This window comes from Planococcus citri, chromosome 2 (assembly GCF_950023065.1).
Source record: "Planococcus citri chromosome 2, ihPlaCitr1.1, whole genome shotgun sequence".
Taxonomy (NCBI): domain Eukaryota; kingdom Metazoa; phylum Arthropoda; class Insecta; order Hemiptera; family Pseudococcidae; genus Planococcus; species Planococcus citri.
Window position 1 is genome coordinate 42,027,763 of NC_088678.1, and position 25,325 is coordinate 42,053,087.

Here is a 25,325-nt window from a genome sequence, read left to right on the forward strand (position 1 = left end):
TTCTCGAAAATATCTTTTTTGTGAAGACTCGTATCTCCCTTGCAGGGACACCTCCTGACCTAACTATTTTTCTGAATAACTTTCAACTCAAAACGACAATCTCCACTGTTTCGTCAAAATCCCCTAACATTTTTTCTCTTGATCGACTCTAATGCCAAATTTTATTTCCTTCGAGGAAAAAATGTCGTAGATTAAACCAAAATTGTGATGATTCTAATGATAGCCTCTGAAATTGTATTTTGCTCCTAAAAATAAAAAGCTGAAGAATGAGTCATTTAAAAAATCTACCCAGACTGATTCACTAATACCTGCACCCAGTCACCTTGCAGTGGTGTTTCGATTCTCATTCCAAGCTGAAAAATTTCAACTTTTGCTCTGTCGTTTTCTTAGGTGGTGAGAGGAGGGGTTGGGTTTGATTTTGAGGTAACATACATACGTTTCAAAATGAGAATCAGTGCCTTCAAAAACATCAATTTGGTACCAAAATTACTTTTTTCGGTGATTTAAAATTATTTTTTTTTGATGGTGGGGGAGGGGAGGGGTTATTAAATTTTTTTAATGGCTCAAAAGTCTCGTATAATGAAAAAAAAAAATGAAGTCACGTTTTGAGATCTAATTTTTATACCATTCAGGAAATTGAAGAGTCTTAGATTTCTGTAAAAAAAAATTCAATTTTGAGTGAATCGAATAAAAAAAAAAAAGACAGTAGAAGAACCTCAAGGTCACTATTTTGACCAAAGAGAGGGGATGAAATCTTTATTAGGTCACTCTGAGGTTCTACGTCCAAACAGGTGCAATAATACTCAACTTTTTTCTTTCGCATTCGACTTAAGGAAAAAGTGAATTGCCTATTTTATCCGTTCAACTTACTCATGTATAAGTTTGATTTTAATTGTAATTTGAAAAAAAAATCCGACCGATCTTACACACACGCGTGTGTAACATAAAGAAATTATAAGAAACACTATGGAAATAATTTTAGCATGGGTATCGCCACTTAACAAATTACTTTTTCATCATTTATTGTTATTTCAATTACTTAATGACTTGGTTAAGTGGTTAAATTATTCTAATTAAATACGCCCCATCTTAAAGATGGTTAAATTAATAATAAGTTAATTGTTGCGTTGTTCGTATGCATAATGCGACATATTTTCGAATAATTTTTCCAACTGAGCACGCTTCAAAATGACAATTTGAAAATGATGATACTCGAATACGAAAATAAGCGCATTAAAATATTACTTTCAGGTGTTGAAAATTTTCATTCATCATACCTATAGTCGATAAATGTATGTTTGAGAAAAACACTGTCATTAATCAAGTTTAATTAACCATCTTTGAAGTCATCTAAGTTATACAAACTCTGATAAAAAGGGATCTTTACAAATAGATTCTACTCGATATGGTCAATAAAGCGAATAAAAATCTGTACTAGTATAAAAAGGAAACTTGGAGCTCGAATTGTAGAAAAATCTGTCAGTGTAAAAGACCATAAAACTTAAGCGAATTAAAAGGACTGTTCGTTTTGAAAAAGTTAGTTGGAAAAACGTTTCTTTAGCTTTTTTTATTTGTTTATCTGGTAAATAAATTTTGAAAGAATAAAAGTAACCAATTGATAGAGATAGGAGGAAAAAAAATAAAGAAAACATGTTCACTTCAATCTGGAAATACCCCAAAAAGTATTAAAGATTTGTTTTAACGCAATTTCCATTACAGTAAATCGCAACGTCGCTTTTTCTAGGCGTAAAGTCATAAAAGAGGATAAACTAGTAGCAATCGCCATTTTCTCTTTATCCCTCATTTCCGCTTACCCTGTAAACAAAGTAACCAGAGTTTTCTTTTCTCAATTCGTTTCCTTTTAGATTTTCGTTTCCTCCTCTGCGCATCCAATGTTATCCTTTTCATTTTCCCTCCTCCATTCTTTCAACATATTCTAATGTCTGGAAATTTCCGGTCGTTGGAGATTTCAACTTCCGAACGTTTCCACCATTTATAGCAGTACTTATTTCTCATTATTTCCTTATACACTTCGTTACCTTAATCGATTTTATTAAACGTTACTTCTTCTTCGTCTCGGTGTTTCTTTTTCTTTAACCAGAGCTACGGTTTTTCGTTTTTCTTTTTTTTTTTTTGCCAAAGTTTTCTTTTCATTACCCTCTTGGCTCTTTTACTTCGAAATAAAATAATATTGATTTAGAGGAGGATAAAACAGGTAGGTACCAGAGATTAATTTTCGCGTCATCATTGTGCAGGTGAACGAGACCCGAGCTGTACTCGTATATCAGAGTGAAAACATTGTAAAATGCGTTTCCCCCTTTTATAAATTGTCGAACCATTTGAGTTTTACGGCTATTTAACGCCGATAAGAACCACCCTTACAATGTTACAACTGTTTTGTCATTAACTTTTAATTGTCAGCAGATATAGTACAGTTTAGCTTTTAAGTTTATTTCCTGATTTTATGTCAACTGCGTCGTCAACGCTACGTTTTAGTACCGAGTTTCAATTATATACACCGATGACGCGATGAGAGATACGATAATATAAGTTGTTACGATGTTCTGCAACTTAGTCCCACTATTGCTCCACTTAAAACGAGCTTAAAAGCGCACAATGTTGTCGTTTGAGATCAGATTGCGAGCATTTGCGACGAATTTGTGTCGTATTCTTTTTACAAATTGTGTACAAATTTCTCCATTGAGAATTGGCTGCAGCGAGCGTTCAATTTTTTTAATCGGTTTGAAAAAATTAAGTAGGGACCTTATGGAGTCTGTTCGGGAATTCAAGGTGTAGTGTCATTAATTTTTCTGCAAGATCCTTCTTTTTCTATGTGAATTTTTTTTTTAAATTACAATTTTCAAAATTTACTCATTGTCAGGCTATACTTTCCATTCGGCCTAACTCAAACAATTTTTTGATCCGTCTTCAAAACTGAGGAAGCTGAAGATCAATACATTTTTTTGCCATCGTCTAAAGTGGAGGTCAAGTATACTTCAGTTCTGATATTTTTACTATGTTTGATGTTTACCCTTCCCTCTACATTGCAGAAATGCAAAATATCGAATTTCAGCTTCTGTCATCGATTTCGCTCATTTTGTCGCTGGAGCCTACAGATCCAAGGAGTAGCACGGAAAAAAATTCAACTGTGGGTTTTTTTTAAAAAATAGCTCGAGAATTTCCTGAATTATTTAACAGATACGAAAAATTCAATGGTTCATTTTTATTCACAAAAACGTTTCTGATCGGATGTCAATGTACAATCAATCACATTTGAGGTCCAATTTTGATACCAATGATGAGAATACCCAGGGCTAAGATTCTTAAAAAAACAAAAAAAAAAACAAAAAAAAATTTCAAGTGATACGACATTGCAATTTTAACAAGTCCAATTACTCAGAACTCCTTCCACCACTTGAATTCGACCCTCTTCCATTGATTTTCCTTACATTTTCAAACCAATGTTGAGCTTCCCGCAAAATTCAACTTCTCCAGCAACTTCAAATTGCTGCAGAAGGCGTTGTAATCAACTTCCATTGCTGAAAAATTGATCCTGTCATAAGTTTGACAGTCAAAATCGATTGAAACAGGTGCGTCGCAAATCTGAGAAGAGTGAAAAGAAGTTTTTTTTCAAGTTCACTTTTTTTGTGAAAAATTAATACATCAATTGAATATGGGTACTAATATTTTGCACGACCAAAAAAACAAGTATCACGACGAGCATACGTAACGACCAAAAAGGCTGAATGAACGACAATCAAATATCAACTTTCACGCCAGGATAAAGCCCGACAGTAAAGTAGGTTGGAACGACGGAGGATGTAGTATGAGATAACAATAAACACGACTGCATAACATTATTCACGACGAACAAAAAATAATAAAATTTCACCCAAATTATCATGATTTCAAGAGATGAAAATCCAATTCACTGCTATTTTTAAAATATTTTCCCTCCCGCAAATTTTAATGTTCCAATTTTAGTCTTTGTTTTACTCATCTGGCGAGAAAATGTACTAGTTTCAGTCTTTTTCTTCAACTTGTTCATCATTTTTGAAAGAGTACTGGAAAAAATATGATTTTTCACATAATTATTTCCAGCTGTTTTGACCAAAATTACGCAAAAAAAAAGTCACTGCAAAAAGGTCTTATAATTTTGTTTTTTCAAATGCATATGGATAAAAAAGGGAATGACTTAAAATTAAAAATATGATAAAAATGTTTTCCGAGACCCTGATGTGGACCTTCAATACACATTTTCAAAATTTCGAAAAAATAATTTCAAGTACCTTAAATCTGGATCGAAACTTTCAAATGCCAATTTGAAAAAAAATAATAGGCGTTCCATTGGGGCAGAAAAGGAAGAGGGGCCGACCCACAAAGGCTACAAAAGCCCTTCTACTTCAATGAATATTTATTCGTACTTGGTTTTTTAACCTTTTTTTTGTATTTCCAATCAAATTTTAGCATTTTTTAAATTTTTAATTTCGTCGGTAATATGTATTTTTCTGACTTTGAAATGTCGTCGTTGTTCCCCTTAAATGACAGGTGAAAGTAATAAAATGTCGTGAATTTATTTATTTGTTGTTGAATGACTTATCTCGTCGTGCGAAACCATTTTTGGTCGGGTAAACCTTTTTTGGTCGGGAATGCATTTTTCAGCCGTGAAACTTTGAAACGCTTGTCGTGATACTTGTTTTTTTGGTCGTGCGATTAAATGGCACCCATTGAATATTTCCATCATTTTCAAAAAAATTCACGAAAAATCAACTTCGGTTGCTGCACTGCTCAAAATTTGGATCTGAGATCTGCAGAGTGACTTGCGCTTTCAACGAACCAAATTTCAGTCCAGCGGAGTTGACGCCTGACGGATTTTAAAGGTTATTTTGTTAGCATGTTTTAGAATATTTTTTCAAATTGATTCCTCAAGGAAAAGAGGGTCAATTAAAAAAATTTTATACCATTGAAAAAAGTGACGAGAGTATCTCGAATTAATGTTGTAGGAGGCGCTGATTCTGATTCTGAAACTCTTTTGACCTTACAATCAAATCTGAGCTCCCAGAGAAGACGACGTTGGAGCTTGAAATGTTGAGGAATGCAATATGAGTATCTACAAATACATTTTGGTTTTCACGCACGATAATTTTCGTTTTGATAATCGTTTGCCCTCAAAACCAAAATTGAGCTTCTGAGGGGATTCAAACTTTTTTTAAAAAAAAATTAGATAATGTGAGTGTCTAAATTTGATGTTTTTTGGGGAGTCAGTGCTTGGGATCAAACAGTTTTCAGAATCAGAATCACTGCCTTTGAAAATGGAGGTATAATTTGACCCATTTTTTCGATGGTTTAAAACTTCCCCCCATCCCTCAACCTCTTCTCTAGAGGTCAGAATTTGTCACATCGCTTCCACATTTTGTTTTTTTTTGTTTTTTTTATTTTTTGTAAAAAATTAAAAACATAGATAGAATTTCTCAAACAGCACGAGGAAAAACTTTTTTTGAAAGTGGATTTTTATACCTACCCATGAAAATTTTTCTCTAGAAAAAAATTCATTTTCAGAAACACCGGATATGAAACTTTGTTGATTTTTTTATTTTTTTTAAATTGTTGAATGAGCGTTTTTTAATGTAAAATTTGTGAAAATTGGTTTCCAATTTGACATCGATTTCCCAAGATCAATTTTCACTCCATCTAGTCAATTTGGAGCTGTCGGTGAGATTTCCGTTGCTTATTTAAAAATTTTTTTCGAAAGTGTGCGGCCGAAAATCTATTGTTTTTTGACGAATATTAGCCGAACTAATCAAGGACGATTGTCTAATCTAATTTTTAAATTTTGAATCCTCCCTCAACTAAAGTTCACTATTTTTTGCTGGAATTTGTTCCAAAGTTCTCCCCAAAGGCTTCGAAATAAATAGCTAAAAATGACATTTCCCCTTTTTAATAATTTTTGGCAGATTTGTGATTTGAAAAAAAAAAAAAAATGAAATAAAGAATTCTGGTGTTGTAAGTGTTGCATGGAAACCCAATTTTTTCAATAATCAAGTAGACGACTGTAATGTCTCCATCATTCTGGCAATATTTCAATATTTTTTTAAAATTTTGAATCTAGTCGATTAAAAATCGTGTTTGAGGTGTTTTGTTCAAATTAGCGAAACCAGTGAATTTTTTTTAGTAAGTAGGAGCATTTTGAAATGGGAGGAAATCAAACTTTTAGCAGCTCTTATTCATTTTATAGAATTTGAAAATGAATTCAAAAATAGTGTGGAAAGTCGAAATTTTTTTGAAGGCTTCATATCAGCTGAAAATGGTGAAAGGTTTCAGAAGACTGATATTTTTTGTATAAGGATTTTTCAGAGGTGCTATTAAATGTTTTATTTTTATTATACCAAAATATGGATGATAACACGCTTTGCTTATGAAGGAACAGTCAGATATCGTGTAATCTTCGATTGCATCGAAACTTTATTTTTCACAGGTATGACCTGCCCCATTTTTTGGAGATGGTTTAACAAATGTATGGTCTATTGTTGTGCTAAGTAAAAGCTTTAGAGCAAGATTTCCATTACCTACTTTATCTTCATCATTTCCTTCAAGAAAAATCCATCTTTAATTTCTTTCTCTAAAAAACTATTTCCTCGTCTATCCGTATATGTACTACACAAACGAAGGCGTTAAAATTTATTAATTTGCCAGAGCCGCCACTGTCATTTGCATTTACGTAGCATTAATCAACAAATACAACACTCGCCATACTAACGTTTCTATACTAAGACGATATGCGGGATAGCTTCTTGCACACAGTTTTTTTTTTCAACTTCTCTAGCTATCGTTCAATTAACCACATTAAAATTAATTATACGTCATTAACCGTTTCTTTACCACTTTTGTTAACGAATTATTAGTTGCATTGTAATCGACAAACGCGTCGGCAGCGAAATGAAATTAAAGCTGAGTAATTCAATAATGCGATATATTTTCTTTTTTAAATGATCGGCTTTTTTTAAAACATTGTTTTCCTGTTTAGTTTTTTTATACGAGATAATAGGGGTGTTAATGAGAAACTATGTTGAGATATAATAATTTTAAATGACCGGAGTGCAGGAGATGAATTCATTGCTGAAGATACATGACGTGGTGGAATTCAAATCTTAAACGATGCGATGTGGAAAATGAACTGGGGCAAAATGACAATTCAAGTTCTCCTTATCGAGATGTTCTTCAGTGATTCATTTTGAGTCAAGGGTCGAAATTGGTTCAAAAATCAGATTTTGCGCCTTCCAAAAACGTGAAATCAAGATGTTTTCGCTTTCGAGTCAAGATATCTTAGGGTATGAGGGAATGGTAAGTGCCCACTGCCCTGTGCAGGAAAAACAGTCCATATTCATAAATTTTGGAAAACAGAAAAAATTTGGAAATTTTTTCCAAATAGCCCTACAACGTTTGTAAGTTTTTTTTCTTAATCTTTATCAGATTTTACATGCCCAAAAACGTATTATTACTACTTCTGCCAAACCCGAAGAAATAATTCCCATAAAGATGTAAACGGATCCACAAATCCAATAGGATGTAAATGGCGCGCGCGACTACGTAAAAAAAGCTGCGTCAAAAGCGCCAGCCTATTCAATAGTGATTTCAATTAAAACAACGAAATTGGCGCGCGATTCAATTACACGATTAAATTTCAGGAAATTTAAGCGAAAAACTTTTCACGAACGGAAATTATACTCGCGAAAAGTAAAAATATCGAGAGCTATAATTAAAAAATTTTCCAAAGCCTGGAGAGGTAGCAGAAGAAAAAAACGCACGAGCAGAAAAAAGAGTGAAGAGGAAAAAATACGAAAATACCGAACGCTAAAAATGTTGCTACTTTGGAAATCTTATTTGAATAAAAATAAACTTTTAATATTTTAAAGGCGGTAAAGAAAAGTAGTAATAAAATATGGCATTTTAAATTGAAACAAAATGAGTTAAGAGTAAGAAAAAAAGTTTAGTAGAAGGCTTAATTTTAAAATGAACTTTTTTTTTATATCTTCAAAAAAGCCGGCAAAAATATATTAAAGCTTTTTTATACGGTAAAAATTCTATCAAGTTCTTTTCACTCGCTTATTTATTATTATAAAAAGCTGAAACGAATTCCCGCTTCGGAATTTTTTATTCGGTAATGCCGCGGCGCGCTATCCAAATAAATTGAGTTTTGTCGAAATAGCGCCCCGCCTTATATACGAGCATCCCTCCGCAGTCGAATCCCTCTTATCAATTCATTTTTATAACTCTATACATTTTTCTTTTGATGGTACAAAAATATGATAATTTCGTTCGTTGAGGGAAAGAGATAGCCTTAAGGACGAATTCTCAGTTGCAAAGAGCGAAGCGACGTGTATACACTGAATGCGAAAACGAGAGCGTTTACAAAAAAAAAAAAAAAGAAGTCTTGCAAAGGATTACAAATATTTCGCAAGCATTTCAAAAAAATGTTCGAATTCGCGCGAATGTGTTTCGTTATACACTTAGGCAAAGGTTGTTGGGTACAAAGTCGTAGCATTGTGTATTTTGTAATACAAGTAGACGATATTAGCTCGCTTTAAAATCAACCAAATGGCCAAGCATACAGGGTGTCCTATTGAAGCCTTGCTGTATACTTCGGTTGATTCATTCATTATTCAAGTCGATAATTTTCACGTGTACAGGTGTAGTAATTTATTATAATTTTGACTGGTATTCGAGATATTCATTTAATGGAAACTGGTTTCCTATTTTGGGATTTGGAAGACCAGCAGTCTAACAAAAAATGGCATCCCAATCTCCCACCGGAAAAAACTTTTTAAAGTGGACAAAAACTAAATCAAAGAATTATAAAGAAATACCTATACCTATTATCTACCACAATTTTTCGATTTTTTGCGAATTTTTGAAAATCAAATTTTAGGATAAAATTGAAAAAAAAATCATTATTCACCTATGTGCTTTTTCGTCATTTTTTTGTCTGGTTTGGACTGTCTGTAGGCCCATAAATTCACTTTTTGGAGACATTTTGAAATTCAGTGTTTGTCACCTTTTTAAGTATTGAAAATTGGCCAGAATAAAAATACCCAAAATTGGAAAATGATGTTTTTCCATCGTGTTGATGCTACAAAATTTTGAAAAAATTATCGAGTTCAGCTTTTTTAGTATTCACGCTAATTAGATGAAATATCAAAAAATTAGGGTGCCTTTTTTGCATTTTCGTAGCCTTCTAGGTATTTTTTTTTTCAGAAAATGTCAAAATTCCCGATTCTAAAGCTGGAAGACCATAATTGGTTAAAATTCCCTTTCATTTTAGGCATAGTTGGAATATGAAAACCCACATTCAAAACACGTATACAGCAGATATCCGATAGGACACCCTGTATAAGGTGAAAAAAAAACTCAATTTTACGTTTAAACCTCATCGTATAAAATTTTATAACTAATGATAATCGAATTAAACGCCACAGCGGCGTCGTGTATATACCTACCATACGATTTCGAGGGTATTTTTACTCTTTTTTTTTTCGTTAGCAATTTTTAAAAAAGCTATTTTCCAATTCCCCGGAGTAAAATCAGTATTTTTAATGGAATCGTTGGAGGAACCGACGTTAAAAAGCATCGTTCATTTATTTAATAATTTCTTATTATCCTTTTTCTTCTTTTCCCCGGTATAGAATTTTTTTTTGCAAGCCCGGAAGCTAATTTAAGCGTAATTAATACAGCTTCGTTAGTGGAAGTCGCTGCTTCGGCAAAGATTATTATTAAAACTAACTGGCTTTACCAGTTTCATTTACACTTTGCTTTTCCAATTATTTCCCTGACGATGTGACGTTATGCAGGGGGGACGAGCTACGCGTAGAGGAAAAAAAGGACTCGCGAAGCAAGAAAGGAACAATTTTACGAAATAGGGAACTCGAGCCCTGCTCGATGGGAGATGAAGTGGGACGCGGTTCTTAATGGAATTGATAACTTTTGTTATTAATTAATGGAAAATATTATTTTCGCTGCTTTCGCGTTATACTACGTTTGGCGGGATGAGGAAAATACCCATCAAAAGGAAATTGTTTTAATAAGCAGTTAGAAAATTTTAATTTTTAATTTTTCCGGTGTTTATTACAAAGCGAAATTTATTTTCAGACTTACCCGTCCATTCCGAAACCGTGAAATAACGGGTGTCCGAACGAAGACGCGCTAGATGTGATTATTGGAGGTTGTCTGGATGATTCTGTTGTACCTTTTTCCACCGATACAGGAGATGTAGAGGTGACACTGTCGCGTCGTACCGTCGGTGTTATTGGTTCTCTGCAAGTCGAGAAAATGGAGGCGTTCAAAATGGGAAAGCGATGCTTTGTATGGGGAAAGTGTTGTGTGCGTGTTATTTCAAGCTGATGATTGAGGGTGAATAGAGTCGTGATGAAAGGGGATTTTCACGTTACCTGGTGGAAGTATAAGCGTTCGTTCGTTCTGTCTCAGGTTCTGTATCACTGACTGCTCCGCAACTTGTGGGGCTGCCGCTGCGTTCGGAGACTGAGACGTGTAGTCGAGGATCTTCATCGCTACTTGTGCAGATATCGGTTTCATCTTGATCCTGCTGTAAAAATATGATCAAGAAAGAAGGTGTTAGGGATTTGTTCATTGATAATTGCCTATCGTTAGTTGAGCAAGGTCTAAATTATTTTAGCAGGAAAGGCATTTAAAGTCCAAATCGTGGATCTTGAATATAAAGTGAGTGCACGTATTTTTCAATCATCCGTATAGTGTGAATCTTACACTACCAACTTTTTTTGAACAGACGTTCATCATCGTCTTTACATAATATAAAATTCGAAATTTTCGACTTGAGATTTTTTGAAGTCTCCATCTCATGTCAGGATTTGGGAGATGAGAATACTCGTAACATACCCACATTTTCATAATTATAGAGTATGATTGAAAATTTTGAACTTTGTACTCCCTTCCACTGGTAAATTTTTCATATTTTTTTCAGTTTTCAAATCATATGAAAATCATCAATTTGAACATTAACATTGACCAATTTTTTGATACGTTGATATTCTTTGCATCTTGAAGCATTATTTTATGCATGTATTTTGCGTCCTATTGTTCAGATGTCATTCTTTGTTAAATTTTGTCATCCGGTCACAATGTGGAATATTTTTGAACAACTTTGAAGGAATTCTCCACAGGAATCGGATTTTTTCTCAACTAAACTGCTTTAGAATGGACAAAAGTCATTTTCAGCGCGCCTGCAACATTGTTTGCTGCGATCGGCGACTCCTGTGACCATTCTTTTTAAAGGCTCAAAAATTTTAGCTACAAAATGAGGACAGAATAATAAATTTAGAGTGTTTCAAGACCTTAGGGTCATGAGTGGTTGGGTTTTCCCAAATACCAATTCGATCTTCTCTTTTTCTGCGAATCCATTTTTTCAAGAATTCGACTAAAAATGAAGTACTAGGCAGTTGGAAAATTTCATTTTTTTTCTCATCACATTTCTAATAATCCTAACGGGGGATCGACTATCGAAACAAAAATGTAGAGTTAGTTTCATTGTTTTAAAGAACAAGAAAAAAATGAGTTTTCTCACAAACGATTTTTTTTCTTTTAAATCACTTTTGCAGGATCTAAAAACTGTGGTATTTGAGAAAAAATTGTCATGTACATCTCACGGATGTTCGGTTGTCGACTTTACTCTCTTTTTTTTCATTGTTGGAACATTAAGTCTCATAAATTAGAGCTCACTAACCAGCCAGAGCCATTAACCTAACTCCCCCCCCCCCAAAATAAAAAAATACGTAAAATTTCAAAAATGTAATTAAGCAATTTTGACGTTGAGAATCTGATATTTCGATAGTTGTAAATATTCTTAGGGCTCCAAATTCTGAATAAAATTTGTGGAGATTACAATTATCCATTCTCGTGACAAATTGAGAAAAGCCAGGAAATTTCGCTCTTCTGGAAAAGTTGAAGAAATGCCTGCAAATTTGCAATTTTCACTTTAAAATCAGGGAATTGCAGTAATTGACAATTCTGTAGTAATTAAACAGATTTGACTATATTATACTTCTTATCTATGTAAAAAATTTGCCTGATTAATTTTCCAGAAGTCAAATTTTAGTTCGAAAAGTAGGTGGTGAAAAAATAGGGAAAAGTTCAAAAAATAATTTTTAAGCTGAGAAAATAAATTTTCCCAGAATATTTGAAGAGCATGTTTTAGGAGTTTTCAAAAAATAGTACTGAACAAAAAATTTCCAAAAAAAATTGAAAATTTTGCTTAGGATGTTCTTTTCTCTGTTTAAAAATAATTTTACAAGAACAATTTTTTACGCAGAAAAATGCAAGTGGTTTTTTAAACAGGAGGGAGGGGGGATGGAAAGATTGAAAATTATTTTTCCAATTTCATTACAAATTTAGATCGTTTGGTTTTAATTGTTGCCTCATTTTTTGAAATCTTTTCAGTTTGAATTTACATAGTATTTTGTTTGTACATACATAGGTAGTTGCGATTCTGGAAATTTTCGTTTCTATTTTAATCATAAATTATTTCAATTACTACCGAATTTTGAGGCCCTTTTTTGACGTGAAGTTGAGAAAAAATTTTTAGGACTTGAATTTCACAAAAATAAAGTGTTATCTAACAATGCGATTGATCGAATGCATTTCTGGAAACCTTCCATCTTTATAAAAAGTATCTATACCTTCTTAATTTCTTGTACTCGTATGCATGTTTTTAGGGCTTCAGTTTTTCAAAAAAAAAATATACCTATTTTTTTCAGCCGAGTCGAGAAAGGGATCGATCTTAACGTGCTCATTAATTTTTGTATTTTTTTTTTTTTTGAAGTATCCCTAAATTTAAAATAATGTTGGTTTGGGTAATTAGGTAGGTAATCCTATTTTTAGGATTTAATGTTCAAAAATTGTGTAATAATCTTGCAATTATAAACACCCTACAATTTTTTTTTTAAATTCGAAGACAAATATTCCATTGCTAAGACGAATCACTAAAAACTTAAACCATCAGAAAAAGCCTTAATTTTATCTTCAATGTTTTTCTATTCTTATTTCCAAAACATGTCCCTTTTCGTTGCACAAAAAGTAAATTGAAAAAAAAAACGAGTGAAAATAAGTACAATACTTTATAAATCAAGACTTAGGGAATTTTCACTCCCTTTGAAATAATTTTCTCATACATCGTCGGTGATACCCGAGCATACACATTCGCATTATAATTTAAAAACTCGACTAACATACGCTAAAGTTTATTCGTACGTTTCCGCTGGTTTGCGTTAATTTCGAGGCAAACGAATAGGCAATACTTTTAACGTGATATTTATTACAGAAACTCGGGAGTGAATAAACTTCACACTTTGGAATAGCAGTTTTCACGCGATTTAATATTCTGGCAAATGTTACAAAAAGAAAAATGAATAAATAAATACTCGAGTGTAATAAATCTTTCGTCTTTTAAAAAGCATTCGGTATACATTATAACAACAAAGAAATTTAACCCTTTATTTACTGCCACAAATACGTATGTGCATGCTACACTTTTCGTAGGTATAAGAGATGCTAGATGGGAATAATAGAGTGGGATGGAGGAGAATATCGTGTCGCAGGTGTTAAATATTCGAATACATCTTAATGTATTAAAACACTAAAGATATATCGTATCGGTAAATAGGAACGGTTTAGTTAGAAATTCATCTTTTGCTAGTGTAATAAATCTGTCTTAACTCTTTATAATTTAAATTTAAGGGATTTTCTTCATTAGCGAAATCACTCTTTAGCGTCTCTTAGCGAGGCTGGTGGATACGAACAGACGACACTTTAAAATACATTTATCGAAAACAAATACGTATACGCAGAGTGTGCTTATTGTTGCAAAACGATTTCAACACGCTTTATAAATTTCATATTTGAGATTTTCATCAATATGAGTGAACATTCGTACCTACTTCTATGCAATAAATTATACGTAATATTACGATACATTGTATTGTACGAGTAGATATACGATGAATAACTAACTTGGCATAAAATTGAAATGAGAGAGAGATACAGGATAGAAATTTACTTACTTTCGTTATAGGAGATTGTTTATGGTTTTCGTCGTCGGTAATTTTACAATCTCTATCTTGTTCTTCGCGTTTACGCTGCTCTTCTTTGAGCCTTTCGGCTTTTCTCCATTTGGCGCGTCGATTTTGAAACCAAACCTGGAAAAGTTAACGGCGTTCGTGAAATATTTTAAATCTCATTCTCCCGGGAATCGCTACGTTTTTCTCCCTTTTTTCATACGCTCGATAACATTACGCGGTTGATCGGTTTGGTTGTGGCGCGTGGTTTCGAATTGTTATGTTATTTTACGTGTATAGTTTCGAAGAATATTGACATCCACTAAGAACCTATTATCTGTCAGATTAGATAAAAATTGAAAAATATCTCCAGCTTTAGGTCTCGACCTTATATATAACTTTCCCTACACAGCCCTTCGTGTTTACACCGCCGCCCAAGGTTATTCTCTCGTATATTACTATATTTTTCGATAGTGTAAAATGACAGCAAGATGCGATCAAGAGGTAAGTAAGTATAGGGCAAGGGGCTCAATGGGTTGAGAAATGTACACGTCCTGTATGGTATACGTATAGATTTTGCTCAGCTTTTTGCCATCTCCTACCTGCTACATACAAAGTACAAACGTATACTTATATACGTGTTACGTGTATAGATGAGAACTTCATTCCAAACCCCCCCCCACCCTTCTTTCCTCACTAACCCTTATCCGTGTACATCGTCGTCGACGACGATCGCGTTTAATTATTAATTCGTTAAAATTACGCGACGTTTACAAAGCGAATACGAGATGAATGACGATGAGGGTTTTTGTTTCGATTGTTTTACTCGAAAAATGTCATTTTTTGATACCTCTTCATGTACGCCATTATAATGGAGGAAAAAGAACTCCTCGCGGAAGACCACTCGTCGCTGGCTCGTTCCTACTACACTATAACAACGACTATGAAAAGAATAAAACAAGAGGCGCGGTGGGTGTCTGTAATGTAATATGCAAAGATAACGTAAATAATGCGCTTTATGTAATGAAAACTCTAAAGTAAATTTCGCCTCTAATTGGACAAATAATTGGAGACGCCGAATAAAAAGCATGTACTCGTGTTTAGATCGTTCAAGCGTGACATTTATGAGATTTTTTTCGCTGTTGAGACGACGACGAGGAAGAAGACGACTACGACGTGTGTTTTTCGTTTGCGAACGAATTGCGATGTGCATTCGTTTCTTAGTTTGGGTCTTTTTTTGGACCGTTTTTTTTTTACGAATGAGTGTTGGTGAACACTTGATGGAGTTATCCAAAATTTTTGGGAGTTTTGAAGTTGTTGGATAAGAGAATGGTTCGAAAGAGCACTTATTAAATTTCTTTTCTTGAAGTTTAATTTTTGTTGCTTCTTACCCTTCATCGAATCGATTGAAAGCGGTTTACATTTATTTTGAGAAATTTTGAAGTTTTCAGCTGATTTTTGGAAGTCGAAATTCCCACAAAATTTTACCCGGTGAAGTTGAATGTTGAAAAGCTGAAATTCTCATCTTGGCGACTTGATTGAATGAGATTGTATGTAATCCCAAAAATTCATCAAAAATCAAAAAATAAACTCAACTTCCAAAATTTTGGCCTGTGAAGTATTTTTGCATACCTACCCTTTCGATCCAGCAAACTGTTTAAAATTAGTGTGAAATTCTGATGAATTATAAAAATAATTGATAAATACTTCACTGAAAAAAAAACAATAAAAATTACTATTTTAGTATAGTAACCGGATCCCATCCAAAAATAATAGTGATTTTTACTCAGCAAAAAAATACATTTTACCTATAGAATTAGGTAAAATTTATTACTCTCATAGTAAAATTTACTAATCTCATAGTAAAAATCGCAATATTTTTGAATGGGATCCAGTTACTGTGTGAAATAGTAAAAATTATCCATAATTTTTTTTTCCGTGTTGTATTATAGAGCTTTACGCGCTCTGGAAGAATTAGTTTGGACAAAGTGCAAGATGAGTGAGACGGATGGCTGTTGCCTCCATATAGTTTTACAATGGTTGCTGCGAGTAGCAGAAGTATTATTTATAAGGTAATTGTACATGGTCGCAGTCCTGGCACTGTTCAGGACAGAAATAACATCCTGTTACCTTTAATAACTACTTATTCAATAAACAAAGTGCATTGAACAGTTGATTGTTATGACTATGAGTATTTGGGTATTAACTATATAGCTTGTGATAAACCCTGAATAAGCCTTGGCTAGGAAAGGAGTGCATCAATTCTACCTTGTTCTACCTTGAGTGGCAAGGTAGAATCTATTTTTATCTTTGCATTGGCGCCCAACGTGGGGCGCCAATGTAGTGGTTAATGCGAAATCAGACTTCCTCTTCCACAAATGGGTTGGAGTAAGCTGGCATCCACCCTTCCTAGTATGAACCTAGTTAGGGATTTACCACTCACTCTATCAACAGTAAATAAGACAACACAATATTCCTTTCACAGGTTTATTGCACAATACTCAAATACAATCGATAGCATCCATCCTTGCCATGCACAGGATGACGACTTCGTACAAGAACAACTTAACTTATAACTTCTGCTCTCCAATGCAACCATCCGAAAACTGCGAGGCGGACATAGCTGTCCATTTAGATCGTTGTCAGCTCTGGACGAATTGAGCGCACTGCTATGCAGTGCTTCCTCCAATCAAGGGCATGAAGTTTCCCTGCTATGCCAAGTAATTGTGGTCCTCAAATATCCTCTACACAGCTCTGATTATTGGTACCTTAGCTTTAGCTCCTTTAAAATTCAATTTTACCAAATCTTGGACTTTTACTTCTGAAGATGTCAAGTACCTATGTGTAATTGTTTAATGTCAAGAAGTGAATATTTCACGAAAGTATTCACTTTTTTATCCTTTTCCAACTGGTTACACTGCCTTTTCAGCGTTATATGTTTACAAAATCCTGCTCCTGCCTTAGGCTAAAATTGTCAACGTTTCACTTTCTGCCAAAAATATCAAAAAGGCTTAGGTACCTACCTACCTACATAGCTTTTTTCAAAAATGCAAAAGATTGATTTTTCTTGCCAAAATTGCTAAAAATTGTCGCTTGTTCACAAAAAATTCCACATGTCTCACTCTTCTCCAAAAATTACCCGAAAGTCTTGTTTTTTGACAACATTTCCAAAAAACGTCATTCTTTCACCAAAAAGTGGCAAAAAGTCACATTTTTCCGACATAAATTTTAAAAAAGTATCACTTTTTTGCCGGTAATTTCTAATAAGTCGTTCTTTTTGCCATTAATTGGCAAAAATTCTCGTTCTTTAATAAAATTGCTAAAAAAATCTCATCTTTTACCTAAAAGTTCCAAAAATTGACAAAAAATCTCACTTTTTTGCTAAAAACTGCCAAAAAGTTTTTCTTTTTTTTCAAAAAATGCATGAAAATCTCGAGTGGAACCTTTTTAGTTTTTCATAAAAATCAATTTTTTGTGATTAGAAAATTGAAAGCAGTTTCTCATCGCAAAAAATCAATTTCTGGGAAAAATTAAGGGCTCAAAAAAAATGAACGTGAACAAAATTGTGAGGCATCAAATTTCCAATCTGCAAAGCTTAATTACTTTTTTTTCTATAAGTGTTTAATTTTGAGATATTTCAAGCATATGTGACGCAACGCGACAAAATCGACCTTCGAGCCGAAAATAAGTTTTTGAGTTATGGGGGGTTAAAGTTTTCAGTCCAGTTCCTGCTCGTTTAGCGGAAGCGCTTGCGTTCTAATCAGGTTCTCCGGCTAAACTGAGCTAAACATAGTCTTGGATAACGTTTCTTGCCTGTCTTGTGTGAATATCACTGAGTAAAATGGTTATTTACATTGATACAGGGGGCTCAGTCGTGATTGCGCTCATTTTTTCAATTTTTTATTTTATTTTTTCATTATTTCAATTTTGAAATCGATCTGGAGGCGAAACAAAGCGTTCTACGAGAAAAATACATCGAGCAAAGTTGTAGAGAATTAAATTTCCAAAAACCTATAAGAGGTTTATTTTTCTCCTAAATGCATAGTTTTTCCGTTTTTCTCAAAAAACAGAAATTTTATGGTAATCATCATGAGGTTTTTGTTTTTTGAGAAAAACGGAAAAACTATGCATTTTGGAGAAAAATAAACCCCTTGTAGGTTTTTGGAAATTTAATTCTCTACAACTTTGCTCGATGTATTTTTCTCGTAGAACGCTTTGTTTCGCCTCCAGGTCGATTTAAAAGTTGAAATAATGAAAAAATTGAAAAAAAATCAAAAAAATCAAAAAAATGAGCACACTTCTGACTGGATTACCATGTATATGGAGCTATGCAAATCATAGGGACTTCTGGGTGGTTTTAAATGATTTTTGAATGTCCGAGTACCAAAAATCCGTCAAAAAGTGAAAAATAATTTTTTAGGTCCGAAGGTCGATTTTGTCACGTCACGTCACATATGTAATTGGAAAGCTTAGCTTTATGTTGAACGATTTTTAGTGTAAGATAAATAATTCATTTATAAATTATTGAGGGAATTAAAGCACCATTCATTGATGAAGGGGGGAGAGATTTCTCTTTCTTGAGCCAGGGGTATCAAATTTTTCGCGATACGTATTCAGCTCGGAAAAAAGTATCTAAAAGACTACAGTCAAAATCCAAAGCATGTTTTTCCCTCTTCTTCAACCCACCCCAAATTTACCGTATCTGCGAGCCTATTCTTTTCACCATCATCTTTTTTTTTTAATACAATGAAAAAGCTCACTCTCGAAAGAATTTTCCAATTAACGATATAAATCAACGAACTGCAACTCGTCGATGTTAAATTAAAAGCGCGAAAATATTAATTCACCATGTACCTATGTACACTACAGAGTCGCGTTGAACAGCTGTTATTATAGAAAAGCACCGAGATAAGACGAGTAAAGAAGAAAAAATAAGTTTCCAAGTACCACTTTATAATTGTCGGACGCACTCGCTCAGTTTTCACGAATAATAAAAGTAATTAACGACAGGCACGCTTTTATGTTTTTTTCCTCCTTCGTTCTAAAGAGCTCTAGAGGAAGTAACCGTTCTTCAGTTGATTCCACGGGGAGGTCTGAGCTTTTTGTTCTAATCGCTGACAAACGCGCGAATACACCGCACGATGTGAGGTCCAAAGCCAATAAGGGTGGTTTTTTACACCGAGCTTGGCGCGGCGACCGGTTAATCGCTGTCATGTCGCATGTACTAAAAAGACGAATTAAACTTTAATACGACCAGAGATGAGACGCGAATAAAGCGATCTGTTGGCCTTGGAAATTCCTCTCGTCGATTTTCTTTTTTTTTTTTTTATTTTATAAATGCTCGCGACGCGACACGCGAACGAATACCGAAAACAAAGTTTAGAAGCGAGTCTGGTAATTGAATTGAAAAATTTTCTCAGTGTTCATGATTCAGCAGTTTTATTATAACGCAGTACAATTTATTAACGTGTACGTCGAGTGAATTTTAATTCGTAATTTCTTTGTTATCGCATAAAAATAAATTGACGTATGCGCGAAACTCGCGATATTAAAATCCTAATACACCCGATCGTGATGCTTTAATAATCTAATTCTTTTAACGTGAACACGACTTGTGGAAAATTACCCTCGTCTTGGACGAAATTTTTCTTTAAACCGCGTGAACAAAAAATGCGAAAAATGAAGATAGTCTGTCGTAAAAGAGGGCAATAACATCCGAAAAAAGGTTTTAACCTTCTCCCGCATTTTTGAAATTAAATGTCGCCAGAGAAAGCAGTAACGTGTTGTGAGAAAATTTTTCGAGTGATGGTATCGGTAGTTTTTTTTGTTGAATTTCATTCATTTCATCAAATTTTAGCCTCCCTTTTTAAACGCCTATATGACATGCAGCGAAGTGAAGTTGAGCCAACTGCATCCCTTTTTGAGATGAACGTTTGAATTTTAAAAAAAAAGAAAGAAAAAAAGCTTAAGCCTATAATAAAATGAGGGAAAAGAGCAGAATTTTCGAAAAATCTGACGAGTTTAGACCCAAAAATTTTTCTGATGAAATTATTCGTCAGCAATTAAAATGAATTAATTATGATTAAAAATTTATTAAAAAGTGTACTTAAGTATGTTGACTTACTCTTTTTAATGTAAGAATTTGAATAGGTAATAAAAAAAGAGGCGAGCCTTATTGAGAATATTGCTTTCCTGAAAAGTCCTTACATTTATTTATGTATTTTATTTGCCTCATTTTCCAGATGGATCACAAATGAAACCTGATTCGCCATTTTGTAGAGATAACTTTCAAGTTTCTTCTCTTGAAAAAAGTTTTTCAAAACCGCAATTTCATAGCTGCTTATGTCCCGTAAACACTTGAGTGAACCTTATATGGTGCCGAGACCTTGTAGAGTTGTGGATATGAATTTTTCTAAATTTGTATGTGAATTGTTTTATATTTTTTTCCAAATTTTTTTTCAGTAATTTAAGTAGGTAAGTATCTAAAAAAAATAAATAAAAAATACGGTTCTTCTCAATATTTTACTTTAAAAAATTGAAACAAAAAAAAAACAGCCAAATATTTGTGAAAGATAGAATAATTGTTCGAATTTTCCCTTGAAAAATGTTGCTATGTATCATTCAACAAAATTATTAATTAATTCAGTAGGTAATATAATTTACCTACGAGTAAGATCTTTTAAAAACAAATTTTAATCAAATCATTGACTGAAATTCTGAGATCTCTTCATACGCACAGTATTTAAGCACCATTTGAAATTCATTTTCTTTCTCTGTTTCAGGAGAGTTCCAAATTTTATGGAGAAACAAAAATTACCCTATCTTATTTCGCTGCTCGGTAAGTTTTTTTTGTTGCTTAATTTATGTTCTAAAATATAAAATGAATTAACACTAATTCTTCAGAATAATTAGAGAATATGAAAAATCATTGAAGCAGACCGCTTTAGAGGATCTTATCAGCAAATACACCCCCCCCCTCCTGTCCACCTAATTATTTTGCTGTGTACCTAATAAAATTCCACAACTTTGAATTGAACCAACAAATGGTTGGGACGTGAGTGAGTGAATGGGAAACTTCTCTCCATCATTGAATTTGAAAGAGAGAGAAAGAAAAAAATGTCTCAGCTTGTTGACATTTTATTAACAATTTTAATTACTTAGTATGCGAATATTTTTAGTGTTTTTCCTATTTTCTTTTTGAATGAGCATCAAGTTTTCAAATTATTAACTATTACCTTTGGCATATTCACGAGGAAGATGATTTTTAATATTTTTGAACAGATTTGAAAAAGGACAAAAAATTTAAAATTTCTACCAAAAAAGCAGTGAATTCGAGAATTTAAGAGAAAAAGTAGGTCAAATTACCAAAAAAAATCAAAATTTCCTCCGAAAATCGTCTTATTGTGCGAGTATGTACATACTTACCTACTACTATATTGCATGTGGCAGAAATATTTTTGGGTGGAACAAAGAAAAATCGAAAAGCACTCAAAAAACACCACAAGACCATATTTCAGGTGCTGAATTTCATTTTTAGATTTCTGGCAAATTTTTCAAAATTCGAATTTGGCTGACTTTCTTTCATGAAAATATCCAAATTTCATCAAATTGTTTTAGAAAGCTGAAATTAGGTTTAAGATCTATTTTTGACCTTCCAAATTGACTTCGTAATGGGTTCCAACTGTTTTAAAGCCACCGTAAAATTTTTGGATTTTCCAGTTTAGGAAAAATTTCCAATGAATTTCAACTATTAGCTGATATCGATCTAGTCACGAATTTTCGAGATCTTTTTCTGTCGGTTAAAATCCAAAGTTCTCTCCTATGATTGTTTTGAAAAAAAAACGGAAAATTTGTCCTTTACGAACACATCAACATATTTATGTATTAAAAAGTTGAATTTTGGAACCTCCAGCTAATATTTATTTTTTCCGTCAAGTTTTTCCCAATCCTACGAATGTATCAAGTTCTGAAAGATTTCTCGATTCAATTTCTCAATTGCAATAGAAATTTTGAAATTCGATTTGACCTTATAAGCCTAATCTAATTAACGCTCCATCAACTAAAGTCGAAATTTCATTCACGAAAACGCGTTGAAAATGTTTCATTGAAGACATGCTCCATACTCGTCGAATCTACGTGAAAAAGCCGGCTACGATGGAAACGTGGAAAATTGGCGAAAAACAGTTAAGGCTTGTGGGCGTTTTAATAAAGTCGTCGTTTAATTATAACGGCGAAAATCGTTCTCGCTGTTGCGAATTTCTCAAACAAATCGATATAAAACGTCAGTTTTGATTCAGAGCCATATTAATTTCATTTATGTTTATAAAAACTGAACGTAATTTCTCAAAGGGTAGCTCTTATAGCCAATCAGATATCGGCGTTTTGAAGCGGTCGCTTAGCAACGTCTCTGACATTTATTTTATGCGCACCACCTTAAAGTAATCATCATTTATTAAATTATAAAATATAACGAAATTCGACTTAAACTTTGCAAAATAAACTTGCACAAGAATATTTCGTTACCGTTTTAAGTCGCCTGGTAATTGATTTAATCTTTTAACGATACTCGATTAAAATTAAATCAACAACGGCTTTTTAATCGAATGTATCAAAAGTATCTTTTGAAGCTTTTCATTAAATATTTAAGCGTTTCGACTTTTTAAACTTTTAAATAAAATTTTAATTTCTTTAACGTAGGGTCCTACCTGATAACTTTTTATTCTAATGATATTCTTTCAAAAATTCCATCAACTAGGCTACTTATAAACAAAGACAACCATACTTACAACTGTACAGTGTTTCTTAATTTCTGCATTCAATTTGATATTCATTTTTTCTCATTTTAGTTTGCTAATAGGTAGAGGTACGCATTTTACAATATTCGTAAACGATAAGTAGGTAAGATAGATAGGTATACCTATCCGCGAAAAGCAAATTCGAAAAGATGCACGGAGAAAAAAATAGCGTACATATACGTACGAAAAAGCAACAAAATTATATATGATTTTATTACCTGAACTCGAGCTTCGGTAAGATTTATTTTCATTGCGAGATCTTCCCTTGTAAATACATCCGGGTAATGGGTTTGGGCGAAGGCGGTTTCGAGCTCTTCGAGCTGTAATAAAATACGTGAAATTTTAGCTTTAAATTGCCCAAGAATCTAGTTGATAAATGAAAAAGCTCTTTAAAACCATTTGCCGAGAGAAAGTAATCTTTTACCTGTTGTAAGGTAAAAGTAGTCCGATTCCTTCGCTGTTTACGTCGTACAAACGAATCATCGTGGATTGCAGGATGATACGAATAACTGGTATCTGCGGCAGCCATGAAAAAAAGAGCAAAAAACACCATCGAAATAAAGCTTGGGCGAAATCTCATCGTTTTAAAACCTTACCTCGTTTGTATTCGTGTGTACATATACAAATATATAGAAGAGAAACTAAATTAAAACGAAATTTCTGGAGAAAATTCAAATTTTAACCGCTTATAAAGGGTATTAATAATTCATCGGACATGGGGGCTAAAGCCTTTAAACTATAAACAAATGGAAATAATGGTCGAAAATCTACTTTCGCATATGTAAAATATTATAAATGAATGTTAGTTTTCCGCAAATAAAACCGCTTATAACGACTCCGTGGTTTTACTTGTTTCTTTTTCTCTAAACTATGTGGGGAAACCTTTGCTAAATCCGCTTTTCCATCTTTTTATACCTACATACATGTGTAGAGTATGGTTTAATGTATCTAAGCTTTTTGCTTCTTCCATCAAACATTTACTCTTATTATACGATCATTATAAAATGTGCTATTCCTCTTTAGTTGAGAGCGATTTTTTTTTATACCTATTCGAGGCTATAGAGGTTAGTCTTATGTATTTATGCCTATGTTGATCTTTAGCTAAATGCCGATGTATGTACTCGTACTTGATGTTAGGTATTTTTATTGTTTTATTTCATTTTTTCGAGGATTGATAAGAACTGAATTACAGAACCGGTTTCTGAGAAAAATTTGATGTTTTTGATTTTTGAAATGGCAATTTTTTCTAAAAAAATTTTGAAGTACATAGATCCATATTTTCATTCTTAAACTCTTTTGAAAATTTGTAGAACTGAATTGAAATTAGCACGAACGAAGCGAGGGCAAAATACTTTTTCTGAATATGATTAACAACACTACAAAGCGAAAGAGTATCGGGTTTTCAATTTTTGTGTGATTAAAATAAAGAATAATACAATTTGATGTGACCTAAAAATAAGCTATTTAAAATATATTTCAACCAGTGGAAAATATAATCGACTTTAATGAGGATTTTCTTCAGTAATTAGAACTCAAAGGAGAAATTTTGAATCAAAAAATATTTGAATAGAAAAATTTTAATGATAATTTCCGATGCTCATGGCAATTTTTTGTTTGCTCACTTGAACATCTTTTGGTGGTGATGTAAGTCGAATTATGACTATGATCTGATAATTTTTCAAGATGAAAACATTAGATAGGTAGTTAGGCAGATACCCTTAAGAAAATGGGATAAAACGGTTTTTTTTTTTTAAATGAATGAATGGACGAATGAATGAATTAATTAATTAGAAGAAATATGCCAAATTTCAAAACTAAAAAACAAATGAAAAATGCAAAAAAAAATTATTTGACAAAAAATTATCTTTTTTGAAAGGTATAAAAATTGAAGTAGGTACATATTTTTTAAACACCAGTACAAAACGAATTTCAGAATTCGAAAAACCTAAATATTTTTTTGATACTTGCAGAGGAGAAGACTGAAAATGTTTTCGAAAAATTAAAGTGGAATAAAAAATAAACAGACTTTTTAAAAAACAAAAAAAATCTTCATTTTGACCTATTCAAACTACAAAATGAACCAATTTTCTGATACCAAAAAGAACTTTTTTTTATGGTAAAAACCAAAAAAAATGAATCAATGCCTATTCATAAAAAATTAAAAATTAAAAAACAAACAAAACGAAAAATGTAGAAATGGTTTCATCAAACAAGAAAACGGTGAGTATTTTGTTGGAAAAAAGTCATGGAATGCCGTGAAAAATATTATTATCATTTAACAAACAGTGACCTATCATTTGAAATGTAGAGAAGTTACAGGTTTTTTTTTTTTGTTTATCAAAAATACCATGATTTTTATTCTGAAAACCTTAAAGAAATGAATAAATATTTTTTATAAATTGAAAATAATTGAAAAATATGAAAATAATTTCACGTAAACGAAAAAACGATT

The 25,325-nt window shown here is 32.8% G+C and overlaps 1 protein-coding gene across 3 annotated transcripts in view; it reads right to left on the minus strand.

The window, feature by feature from the left end:
• Drgx (Dorsal root ganglia homeobox) overlaps positions 1 to 25,325 on the minus strand; it is a 52,579-nt gene that overhangs the window by 13,168 nt on the left and 14,086 nt on the right. For all 3 annotated transcript variants that reach the window (XM_065350269.1, XM_065350267.1, XM_065350266.1), the window contains 5 exons: positions 23,298 to 23,389; positions 23,092 to 23,193; positions 14,085 to 14,219; positions 10,443 to 10,597; positions 10,150 to 10,308 (listed from right to left, as the gene is read on the minus strand). In XM_065350269.1, coding sequence (XP_065206341.1) covers positions 10,150 to 10,308; positions 10,443 to 10,597; positions 14,085 to 14,219; positions 23,092 to 23,124 — 482 coding nt within the window. In that variant the 5' untranslated portion in view covers positions 23,125 to 23,193; positions 23,298 to 23,389. The remainder of the gene's footprint in view (positions 1 to 10,149; positions 10,309 to 10,442; positions 10,598 to 14,084; positions 14,220 to 23,091; positions 23,194 to 23,297; positions 23,390 to 25,325) is intronic.